General features: G+C 34.0%; 1 protein-coding gene across 1 annotated transcript in view; it reads left to right on the forward strand.

The window, feature by feature from the left end:
* The window catches only part of LOC102801483 (uncharacterized), a 29,373-nt gene extending 18,636 nt beyond the window's left edge, over window positions 1–10,737 (forward strand). Inside the window, exons 12-18 of the mRNA XM_085491854.1 lie at window positions 548–639; window positions 2,766–2,860; window positions 4,055–4,128; window positions 4,663–4,842; window positions 5,681–5,927; window positions 6,650–6,717; window positions 7,405–10,737. Coding sequence (XP_085347980.1) covers window positions 548–639; window positions 2,766–2,860; window positions 4,055–4,128; window positions 4,663–4,842; window positions 5,681–5,927; window positions 6,650–6,717; window positions 7,405–9,315 — 2,667 coding nt within the window. The 3' untranslated portion in view covers window positions 9,316–10,737. The remainder of the gene's footprint in view (window positions 1–547; window positions 640–2,765; window positions 2,861–4,054; window positions 4,129–4,662; window positions 4,843–5,680; window positions 5,928–6,649; window positions 6,718–7,404) is intronic.
* Window positions 10,738–12,669: the final 1,932 nt, after the last annotated feature.

The following is a 12,669-nucleotide window of genomic DNA, read 5'->3' on the forward strand; positions in this document are numbered from 1 at the left end:
CAGTGTCGGGCTACGCTGTGTGGCGAGGATTGGCATGAACGAATTTCATGCTCTTTACACGTAATATGCATTCTTTATTGGGGAAATGCCTGGTGGCTAATGGGAGGACGTGATGTGAAGCTCGATAATTAGGTTCTAGATTCTATGTCAGTTATTACTATATTATATTCATATTACTAATTGTTCATTGTTGTCAAGGTTACATGTTTGACATCTTAAAAACTGTCAGCTATATGGCTTTTATACTCGCTACAAATATACTATGAGCGATTTTATCATTTTATGATACCATCAATATTTCAGTGAATATTCTCGTCATTTTTGGTAAAAAATGATATTTTTGACTTCTTCTTGAAAATGGCAATGCCAGTTGCTTGTTTGCTTGTTTTTTGGAAAAAATTATGTCACTGAAAAAGTAAAAAAAAAAACAAAAAAAAACTGCAATGTGTAATTATAAAATATTAATATTTTACTGGAAAAATATTTGTCTGTATGTGTTTTGTTATGAATTGATTGTAGTATAAAAATATATTTTTGTATTTTCTAGCTTTTAATAGCAGGAGTGAATCAGCAAGGTCAAAACTGGGTTAATATATCTAAAACCATTCCAGGAAGAACACCTACCCAGGTCAGAGATAGGTAAGATAGTATTCTATGGCCTCATTGTGTGAAGTCAACAGTCCCTCTAGCCTAAGTTTTTGTCAACTAAAATGATTTAATCAAATGCTGCAATTCATTTACGAAGGCATTGCAAGCAAAAGATGTAAGACCCACGGGACTGTTATAGGTTGAAGGCTCTGCCTTGCTATTAATTATGCATGCATCTGGATGACATAGTAAAATTTGCATATATGCAAATCTCAACTGCATGGAAATGTCAAATTTTCCGTTTTTAAACGTCGTGCATGTGTTCCTGTTTCCTGTTCACTGTCTGATAATCCATCTTCAGAACTACAAATGCCATTTTTTACCTCAAAGACAGTGCAATCAATGTGAGTCCACTCACTTGATGACAAAGAACTGGTCAAAGGTTCCCTGAACATTTCACTCAGCAAATATTGAGTTAATATTGCATTCCTCCCCAGTGACCTGTGATTGTGATTTCATGACGTCATTCTACCTGTCACTCACCTTGATATGCTACAAGAGAATTTCTCTACAGTGGCGAATGATGGTGAAACAGCCTATAACAGTCCCTCAGGCCTTACGGCAGTCGCTTGAAATCCCTTTGTAAATGCATTGCGGCATTTTTTACCTTGCCCGTACCATCAAAGATGGAAGGGAAAGGTATATTAAGGGATAAATTTCTGTCCGGTGCTGTCGTTGTTGTCGTCATCATCGTTGTTAGGCACCAATTTTTTTGCAGTATAATTACATCAAGGGTAAAGTCACCAGAGTTCAACTATTTTAGTTGAAAGCCAGAATGACCATCGACAATCTATGTGTAATACACTAATACATGCATAGTATTCTATGGGAATCACTATGTAATACACTAATACATGCATAATATTCTATGAGAATCACTATGTAGTACAGTAATACATACATAGTATTCTATGAGAATCACTATGTAATACAGTAATACATACATAATATTCTATGGGAATCACTATGTAGTACAGTAATACATACATAATATTCTATGGGAATCACTATGTAATACAGTAATACATACATAGTATTCTATGAGAATCACTATGTAGTACAGTAATACATACATAGTATTCTATGGGAATCACTATGTAATACAGTAATACATACATAGTATTCTATGGGAATCACTATGTAGTACAGTACTACATACATAGTATTCTATGGGAATCAATAATACAGTAATACATACATAGTATTCTATGGGAATCACTAATACAGTAATACATACATAGTATTTTATGAGAATCACTATGTAGTACAGTAATACATACATAGTATTCTATGGGAATTACTATGTAGTACAGTAATACATACATAGTATTCTATGGGAATCACTAATACAGTAATACATGCATAGTATTCTATGAGAATCACTATGTAGTACAGTAATACATACATAGTATTCTATGGGAATCACTATGTAGTACAGTAATACATACATAGTATTCTATGGGAATCACTAATACAGTAATACATACATAGTATTCTATGGAAATCACTGTAATAAAGTAATACATACATAGTATTCTATGGGAATCACTATGTAATACAGTAATACATACATAGTATTCTATGGGAATCATTATGTAATACAGTAATACATACATAGTATTCTATGGGAATCACTATGTAACACAGTAATACATGCATAGTATTCTATGGGATCACTATGTAACACAGTAATACATATAATTATATGGCGTAATACTGTAATACATGGCATCATTATGTAATACATACACTGTATTATATGGCATCACCCTAATACATTACATCATGATATTTTATGCTATATGATTCGATAATTAACAACATTCATAGGGGAAAAATTTTGTAGAACAATCTGGGAATCGCTGCAAAATGTCATGTTTTTCCATGACTCTGTGTATTCATGTTCGTTTTCATGTTCGTATTCATGTTTGTATTCATGTTCGTAGCTTACAAAAGAAAACATTTAACAGTATAGAAAATAAATACCTGCAAACCATAAAATGCAATTTAAAAATAAACAAATTAAATTCAGTGAAATAAATGATTCTTCATAAAATGACAATTCGGCCATTTTAATCCTATTAGTGGTTTGATGTGGAAATCTTGTTGTTCGTAAGGTGGATAAATTGTATCAATCCTGAGTTAAAGAAAGGTACATGGAGCCAATCTGAAGACATTAAACTAATGGGACTGGTCAGAAAATATGGTGCTGGTAAGGCAGTTGTTTTTTTCTTCCAAAATTTGGTTGAAATTATTGTAAATTTTTCTGTATTTTATAATAATTTTACCGTACTCGTCAGCGCCCATGCCCGGTCAATCGCCCAGCCCCCACTTTTGTGCAATTTTTATATTAGGGGTCACTTTCGGCAAAGTGCCCACCCCTTCAAAATGCCACTAATTTAAAATTGGTCTTTGATCATTGCTTAACAAATACTGGTAATTGTTTTTATATCATTATATCATTATATTGACCGCCACGAATATGTTGTGAATGCGTAGACCACGGAAACTGTGCATAAACTACGCTTCGACAATGACCTGTTAATAAAAGTAAAATGCTGTAAATATTTCATGCCGTATTCAGTTTACCTATAAAAATTGCTAGTTTAAAAACCATGTCGTACTTCGAAATCAATAATTCACTTTCGCATTGCGTTACCAGAAAGTCTTTGGGAATTTCAGAAGAATTGCGTTAGTACAACACATCATTTTGATTGGATAATAACAGACTTAACACAGTAGGTCAAAGAACATTGATGCAGGTCAAATGCAAATACATTATGGCGGAAAGTGATTTTCATCGAGAGTTTGCGTACGATCAAACACATTCGTCAGTGGCGATAATGATGAAGATTTTTACTTTGACTGTGTTCCAGCAGACTCTAATATTTTTAATCTCAAAAATGTGGGTGGTACGTAATAAAATATTTTAATAAAATGTGCATATTTGACCATTTCTGTTTCTTCATTGTAAGAGTCACTGACGATGCACCTAATTTCGTAATTTAATTTTCCCTCAAAGACCATATGCACTCTTTTCTGAGGGGGGTGCTCGGGTAAGCACCCTCACCTAAAAATTCTTGATTTTACGGTATTGTTAATTTCAGGGAAAATGTCAACTGTTAAAGAATGTTGTCATGGCAACGTGTCAAGTTTGATAAGGGTCTTATACATGTTTGTTACTACGGCCATCTTGAATTGACCAATGGGCATTCTACAATTTTTGTGGTATTCTATAACCTGGATACTGGAAAATTTTAAAAACCATTTCTCAGGCCTGCCTGGACCTATTTCATTCACACATGATAGGTGCACATGAGTTTGTTTTGTGACAATATTATCACAATGCTGAATACTTTGAATTTTTCAATAATTGACACAGTCACAAAAAAAAACAATTTTATAGGTTGCTGGGCGAAGATATCTTCAGAGATTGGAGGCAGGAGACCCAATTCTGTGTTGTGGAGATACAAAAAACTTGTAAGTCGTATTAGTTGAATATACATCAGAAATAAATATACTGGTAATGTTTTTTTTTAATATTCTCCTTTGTTCGATTTTATTAGGTATAAAAGGGAAGGGTATATGTACATCTTCAATAAGGCCCATAAAAACAGACTTCAGTTAAAAATGTGTGTTTTTACTCTGTCCGTATCATTACTGCCTGCAGCATGGATTGATACAATACACTTGTGGTAATCACTCTTGTCTGCTGACGTCAACCAAGGAAAAAATATTGTGGGTTTATATATGATTATTGCGTTGTTTCCGGACTTTTATACTCACTTTTGCCATGACATCTATTTATTTGTAGTTTAATCAGGATTCTTAATGGGCAAGGTTGTAGTAGTTGTGCTATGTTTTATGTTTTTTATCAGAATGATAGTTAAAGGAAAATTAAAAAAACTTGTGTCAAGCAAACCTGTTTTGGCGAATCACATGAACATGGGTCACATGAGTAAGAGTGGTATAATAAATTTTACACTACTTGACTTGGTAATTATCTTATTGCAGACAAATACCTATAAGCGTAGCAAGAAACAAAGAAAGGAAAGGAAAGTAAAACCTTCAAAACCTAAATTGGTAATTAATCACAGAATTCTGAAGATGATTGCCCAGCACAAGAGAGTAGCAATTCAGACAGTGCTGGTAGAACTTGTACAGCAACATCACCAGGTCCACCAGGAAAACCAGGTACGAAGCTAAGTAGGTCATAGTGAAATGTTTTCAAACAGTTGACGTACGGGGGAAAGCATTACATGATAGCGGCGATACGGCAGTTACTTCTGGTAGCACACCACTGTATGCACAGGCTTCAATTGATATTACATAAATCCAAAGTTGAATGGCAGGCACTTCAATCAGTCTAGGTGTGTATATGTCTGAAATGTCTCTTGCCCCAAGTCTAATTATTAAGTGATACAGGCTACAGTGTATCCTGTAAAACATATTGAAAAAGCGACATGCAATTTTAGCAAATTGTGGTAAAATGACGTAATATGGAAATGTTGATTTAGCGAATCTCTCTTGTCATTGTTGATTTCCTGTTTTCACAATACTTGTCTGTCGCGTGCCAAAACAAATGCGCAGTCATTAGCGACATCTTGAATTAGCTTATCAGTTCTCTAACTAAATTCGCTAAAAAAAGATATGTTTTACAGTATACTCATGAATCTAGGAATACTTTGGTCTGCAAATGGGAAAGCTGATACACGCTTTGAGACTGGTCGGAGAATTCCAATCATGTGTATAACCAATTTTGCTCCTCTACTCCTTTCACCACCAGACTTTCTCAGCCAAATTTTTCTGCATTTTTTTCTTCAATATTTCTGGAAATGAAATCTAATTTTGAGCTAACAGACAAAACTTGAGTCAATTTTCATTTTTTAACCAAAAATATGGCTATTTTTGTCTTAATCTTCTGAAGGAAAGTGCAGACTATAAACGGGACTATTTTGTGAATTTGTGATGAAAAGGGAGAACTGGTGGTGAAAATGTTAATATAATAATATTTGACATGTCAATTTTGCAGTGTAATCTGTCAACAATTGATAAACTCAATGCCTTGCCAGATGACTGTTCATTAGAGCAGATACTATCTGCACTGACAGAAAATACAGAAGATACCTCGTCTCCATCAAAGCTGGAAAAGAAGGAAACGCGTGGAAGGAAACGACAGGCGGAATCTGAAAAGATTCTGGATCAATCAATCCAAGATGCGATAGAGAATAACAGTATAAAAGTACCAAAGAAACGAGGGCGACCTTTTAAATACAAAGGTTAGTAGACATCTTAACTGTTGTTTCAATAATTCCTAAATATTTAAATATAGAATTTATTATCATAAGAAATTAATTTAAAGAATCTGCTCCAACAATTATCAGTAAAAAGCAAAGTAACGGTATCAGTAATAATAATGTTAATAATAATAATAAGCAAGACCTTCTTTCACTATCATCAAATTTTCGACAAAAATTTCATTTAAAAATACTGTCAACTGTTGAATTTTACTGCTACAAATATTTGCAATTTCATAACTTAAGGGTGTTTACGTGGACAAAAAGTCACTGTTGCCTAAAGACCTCAGTGAAATCTTCACTACTACAATATTTGCTGATATTTTCTAATTTATGAAATTAATCTTGGCCTTTCACAAAGTTAAATTGGTTTATAATACTTTTACTTATCACATGCATAACTTGTGTATATTTTTCAAATAATTAAAATTAAATTAAAATGAATCCTATTGAATTATCAAATATCATAAACAAGAAGAATTGCTAACATACACCACTTTCTTATAAGATACTCCAAAGTAAATGTATACATGTAGATAGTATTTAAGCTGGAACATTGTATCTCGAAAAATTCCAAATGTATTATGCTGTACAGTAGGGATCACTCTGCATCCATTGTGAATGTACATGTAACCTTGAATGATACAAATTTGTTATGACTGATCAAAGCCAGTTGAAATTTGTGTTAATATTTTTAATTTCAGTTGTAGAAGACAAGCGTAGATTATCAAATCCTGGCAATCAGTCGGCGTTGTTTCCTATTTTACTCAAAGTAAGTAAAAATGCAAATTCTTATGAAAACCTTCCATTACAAATCAATGTGTTTTCGAAATAGTTTCACGTGTGCTACACTACACGCATTGGATGATGGTTAATTGTTATGAAGTTAGGGAGTCTTAATGCAATATTCCCCTCTTATAATTGGCATTTTGACCTTGAAAACAAATGAAATTCAAGTTCAAAATCAAATCGTTTGATTACTGTAAAATATTTTATTTTCACTTGGAATTAATTTTCGCTGAAGGAGTGATTCAGTGAAAATAAAATCCAGTGAATATACCTTTTTTCCTATATTTTACATTCAACTTGTCAAAAATCAAGGAAAATAATTTTCATACAAAACACCCAAAAAGTCTTTTCAGCGAAAATTAATTCCAGCTAAAATAAAGTATTCTACAGTATTGCAGCAAGCATTCGGTACATACACTCTTGGTTGTTTCTGTGCATGTGTGTGCATTGCATTGTAATAAACGTTAATAATCTCGTTTATATGCGACTCAAATGTATTTTGGTCTTAACATGTATATAATTGGAATTTGGCTTATGTCATATGCAAATTACCTGCAGAGTGGTACAATATTCTGACTGTATTCATATTCTTACTTCCACACTTTTTTCCCAAAAAATGTTTGAAATTTTCCATTTTTGTAATACCAATCTAAAATTTGCTTCTTTCTAGTCAATGGACATTGATGTAAAACAAGTGATGCCACTTATTAGTGAGGCTAGAAGACAGAATATTGGAATAAATTCACTGCCAGAGTCAACCCAAGCAAAGAAGATTATTCTCAAACCTTTGAACATTGCCGCGCTCTCTTCAGCATCAGACGTCGCTTATAAACGACAATCTCACAAGCCGATGGCGTTGCCTTCTCAATCTGCCATAGCTGTACCAGTGATTGTCGGGCAAATAATGAACATTGATAGTTCTCAAAAAGGAACGTCCTCCACAGTGACGATAACCAATAACCATACTGGAAATGTATTACAAGCACCTGCAGTCAGTGAGACAGCAACACCTGTAACTGCAGCACCTGTAACTGCAGCAGTGAATACTATGGCTATAGCGGTGCCTGTAGCAAATAAACCCTCTTTGAGTGCAGCCTCTGCAAACAAGACAGGACCATCTCAAGGAGTTCCATCTACAAACCTGACAGTTCAGCCAGCTCCAATATTAGTGAGTGTGCCACACGCAAATCTGGTGGGACCAGTGAATCAACTAGCAGCGGTTTCCACAAGTAAATTGTCATCAGTGACTGGTACGATATTGTCGCCGTCTGTTTCTCCCAAGTGTGTCATGCCTTCTGTAGGGGTGGTGCCTCGAGTTACCCCTGCTCAGACAATAGGAAGTCCATCTGAGAGACTAAATTCATCTCCAGTTACACAAAAAACTACAGCTAGCACTGCAGCAATCGTATCATCAGTCGCAGGTCTCACTAATCCAACAACTGTAGTCACAGTTACCACACCAACAAATGCATCTGCAGCTTCAGTCATGCAAACAACCACAGAACCTGCCGCTACAGCAACGCCTGTGGAATCTATTGTGCAAACTTTAAAATCTTCGACACACAGTAAAAAAAAGGCTCTGTCTACTTGCAAGAAAAGCTCTTCTGATGCTGAACCCGAACCCGAACCAAGGCAGTATAATTGCCTTTACCCAGGTCATGTGACTGTAGCAGAATTATTGGAGCGTAAGAGAGGAACTCCCAATGAAGACAGTTATGTGCCGCCGAGTTTGCGCGAGAATAAAACTAACATTCCCCATAAACATCAAGTATTCTCAAAAGATAGGATTCCTGTCATAAAGCCCAACAAACCGATCCATTTAAACAGCTTGCCATCAGGATGTACAGTTTTCAAGTTAAACACCCGGGGAGATTTCCAAACCGTCGGTCAAGTCAGCAATCCTAAAAGTTCACATGTTGTTCAAGGCAGTTCACCAGTTCGAATCACACCTTCTCCTGCTCCTGCTGCAAAGAAACGTACACCAAGAACAAACTTTGATTTGCCGATTCTTCCGCCCTCTACTGCCACTCTGACCGGTTTTCAAATATTGCTGGAGAAGAAAAAACAATTAAAGGCGATGTCTGATATTGTCAAGCAGACACCTGTAAAGAAGTCGAACGAGAACCTTGTTACTTTGCCTGGTCAATCAACTCTGGCATTTGAAGGGTACTCATCTATAAATGATTCAACCGGAACAAAGAATACAAATTTAGATGAACATAGAAATTTAGATTCCCAGGGAAAGAGGAGTACAAGTTCAGTTGATGGAAGGAATTTTGATTTGCATGGAGCAGCAAATAATGGTTCAACTGAACAGAATAATACGGAATTACAGAAAGCAGCGAATTCAAGTTCAGCTGAAGATAGTAATACAATATCACACAAAGCAACGAATACAAATTCAGTTGAACAGGGTAATTCGGAATCGCATCTAGCAGCAGCTGAACAAAGAAATTCGAACTCTGATGCACTCGACAAGATTCGAGAGAGCGAGTCGTATAAACTGTTAAGGGCACGATTCACATCGTTATTTTCTTGGCCTATGTTGATGTCGCAAACAAAACTTGATCCAGGAAAATAGTCGAGACAATTAATTATTCAGGGGAAAGAAATAATTAGAATTTTCTTTACTTATCTTTGTTTCTGTAATTTTTTGAATTCATTGTAAATTGAGTTATTTCGGAATACGACATTAAATCTCTGTACAAAAAAATCTGATCTGTTGAATTGACATGCTGATTGAGTACTGTACACTGTACTTGCACATGCCATTTTTTTCAAAATTTAGACTTTAACGCAAAAATCTGAAGAAAATATGGTAGCCAGTCAAAACGATCACCTGCTTTAAATAAAATACATTTTTTTTTTGCTTTTTAGCAGAAAAAAAAAAATATATATATGTACATGTGGACAGACAGTGGCCTTCCAATATATTGGGAACCATCTTTGTTTTACTTGCTCGAAAACAACACCAACATCACTGTGCCATAATTTTTGGATTCAAATAGGTAAAGATTGTACACTATTATCGATGAAGTGAAAAATCAAGAAATTGTCATATTTATTTGGGTAGATCATAGACAATATTTATATATCAGTTTCTAAACTTTTATATGTCAGTCAAGTTGTCATCTTTCAGAAAATAAAACCTGCATAATTTCGTCCAAAATTCTGATCAGAACCTGTTCAAATTTAATAAACAAATTATAGGAAAATATTTTACCAACATTTTGGCGGGAAAATTCACGACTTTCAAAGGGTATGAGGCAGTTTAATCCGGATTCAAATTTTGCTCAACTGAGCATATAATTGCAATGCATTATGGGAGAGAACTTATCATTGTAAACAATAAATTATTATTCTTTCTGGAAACTGACTAAATTATGTCAATTTTTGAACAATATTAGAATTTCCGTCAAAGATAACGACGACTTTCCTCCCATGTCGCCGAATAAAAATATGAAAAAGTAATCTTTTGTGTTTAGCATTTACCCAAAGCAGAATTTGAATCTACTGTATGACTGTCAGTTATTATAATCTTTCACAGACTATCCTGCATAATTTCTTTCCATATTTTTTATCAAATTCTGCTGTGAATGTAAATTCTCTCCACTGGCTTGGCCCAAAATTATAGAAAAATACATGTTGTAATGGTTCATGTACATGTGCTTTGAGTGCATTTCTTGCACAAGAATAATTCATAAACATTTTACCACCAGACTTTCTTGCCAAAATTTTTCTGCACTATTTTTTTTTTTTCAATATTTCTGGGAAATGAACACTAATTTTTGAGCCAACAAACGAAATTTGAGTAAAATTTTCACTCAAAAAATGTGACTATTTTTGTCCTAATCTTCTGAAGGAAAGTACAGACTATAAACGGGACTAATTTGTGATGAAAAGAGGGAACTGGTGGTGAAAAGGTTAATAAACATGTCTTTAGACATTGTACAGAGATTTGTCTCATTGTGTTAAAATAATAAAATTTGAAAGTTTTCAAGTTGTAGTTTGTTTGCTGCGTGTCTTTTCATGGCAGAGTTGTTTTCCAATAAATCAAAAATGTAATTGTTGATGGACAATCACCTATAAGAACAGCAATCTGTCATTCCATGTCAGCGAAGCTAAAATCTCAAGAAAAGCTTTGAAAGAACTCCTGTGTGCTGAGAGTATTAGTCTTAGGAAGTGAAAATAAATCAATTCAAAATTTAAGATCGATATAGGTCTGCTATTTGAGATGCACAACATGAAAATAATGTGATCAACATTATTGAAGTTTATAATACTCTCAGAAAATAAATTGATTGTATATCTGTTGTTTTTCAGTCTAATTCAAGAAGAGCACCTCTACCATGAATTAAATTTAATCAATTTTTTCAACATTAAACTAATCACGTCTGTAGATTACATGGTTTTGTACTCCAGTACATCATTATACCACATCCACATTTCAATATTTATGCAAATTAGGCAATTAGTATGCATGAATTTCAATCCAAAACGAGTTGTCTTCTCAGGCTCTTGTATAGTCTTATTGACATGTAATTACTAGTTTTGGAGATATACATGTAGGTACACAATTGTTATGCTTAGATTTCAACCTAAAAACTAATATCGTTCCTGGGCACTTACACATGTATGTACCAAGTTTCGTTGTATGATGAATAATTCTAAAAAAAATTTCGCAAAGCCGAAAATGTATATAAACCACAAACTAATTAGATCATCACATAGTCTTGTGTATTAAGATTCATTGAAATAAGATAAGTAATTGAGATATTAATGGGAAAGCTGAAAACTATTATGCAAATCAGGTAATTAACCTAAAACTGGGGTGTGTGCATTGTTCTTGAGCATCTGTTTCATTGAAATGTGATGATTAGTACTTAAGATATCAGTTTAAAAGCCAAAAATTGGCCAATTATGCAAAGATTTTAAAGCAAAACTATTCAAGTCTTTGCAATGTCCTATGACATGTGTAAACCAGCTGTTCTTGAGATAATGGTGGAAGACATGCATGGTAACTGCAAAGACTCGATGCATGCTTCGCTGTGTGAATCAAATTTCAGTGGAATAGAAATTTACTAATTATAACCCAAAACGCACACATACTAAGTTTTATTGAGATCCGACTAGTTGTTCTTCAGACATGTATAAATACACACATACACAGGCTATTACTGCTTTGCACATGGAAGCAAAAAATACATGGCCTGTCCAGTGTAGTGCAAGTTAAACCAAAGTACATTTTACTTTATTTAACAAACTGGAAAACCACTTTATTATCAACAAATTACCCTACAAAATGAATGAATACCACAGCAATGTAAATTTCATAGATAATTTTTATTAATGCAATATATTTGTTTGCAATATTTCATTTTTTTTTTTACATTCAAAACTTCCAGTCTAACAAAACCAAAATGTATTCATGGGAAACTGTTCCCAGTATAACAATTGGGGGAGGAGTGAGACTTTGCAAAAAATAGAGACCTTAGTTGCGAGTAAGAGATCCTGCTTATTGCTCAGCTGGTAATTTAAACGATATTTTCAAATTTTTTTTTTAATCCTAATAATGAGTAATAACTGAATATACACTGGGGGGAAAATGTAAGCATGTACATTCTATTAACAGCAAGTTGACTGCTGGAAAGTTAAACAGAATTTTATTTCTCACTATGGACATTCCATTAACATAAAAGACGAATGAAAGACATAATACCCCATTTTCAATCACAGATGTGCACAGATGATGATCTGGGAGTAATACACGAATTGAAAAAAGACATCTCATGCCACTGATGTAACAATTACAGAAATATCAAAAATTATTAGTTATAATTTTTACAGTTTGAACGATAAGAAAGACAGCCCCCTCCCCAATGTAGTTCAACTTCAATGTGAAGAGATTCCGTTACCAATCACCTCTCTAACGGAG

This window comes from Saccoglossus kowalevskii, chromosome 17 (assembly GCF_978046115.1).
Source record: "Saccoglossus kowalevskii chromosome 17, keSacKowa6.1, whole genome shotgun sequence".
NCBI lineage: Eukaryota > Metazoa > Hemichordata > Enteropneusta > Harrimaniidae > Saccoglossus > Saccoglossus kowalevskii.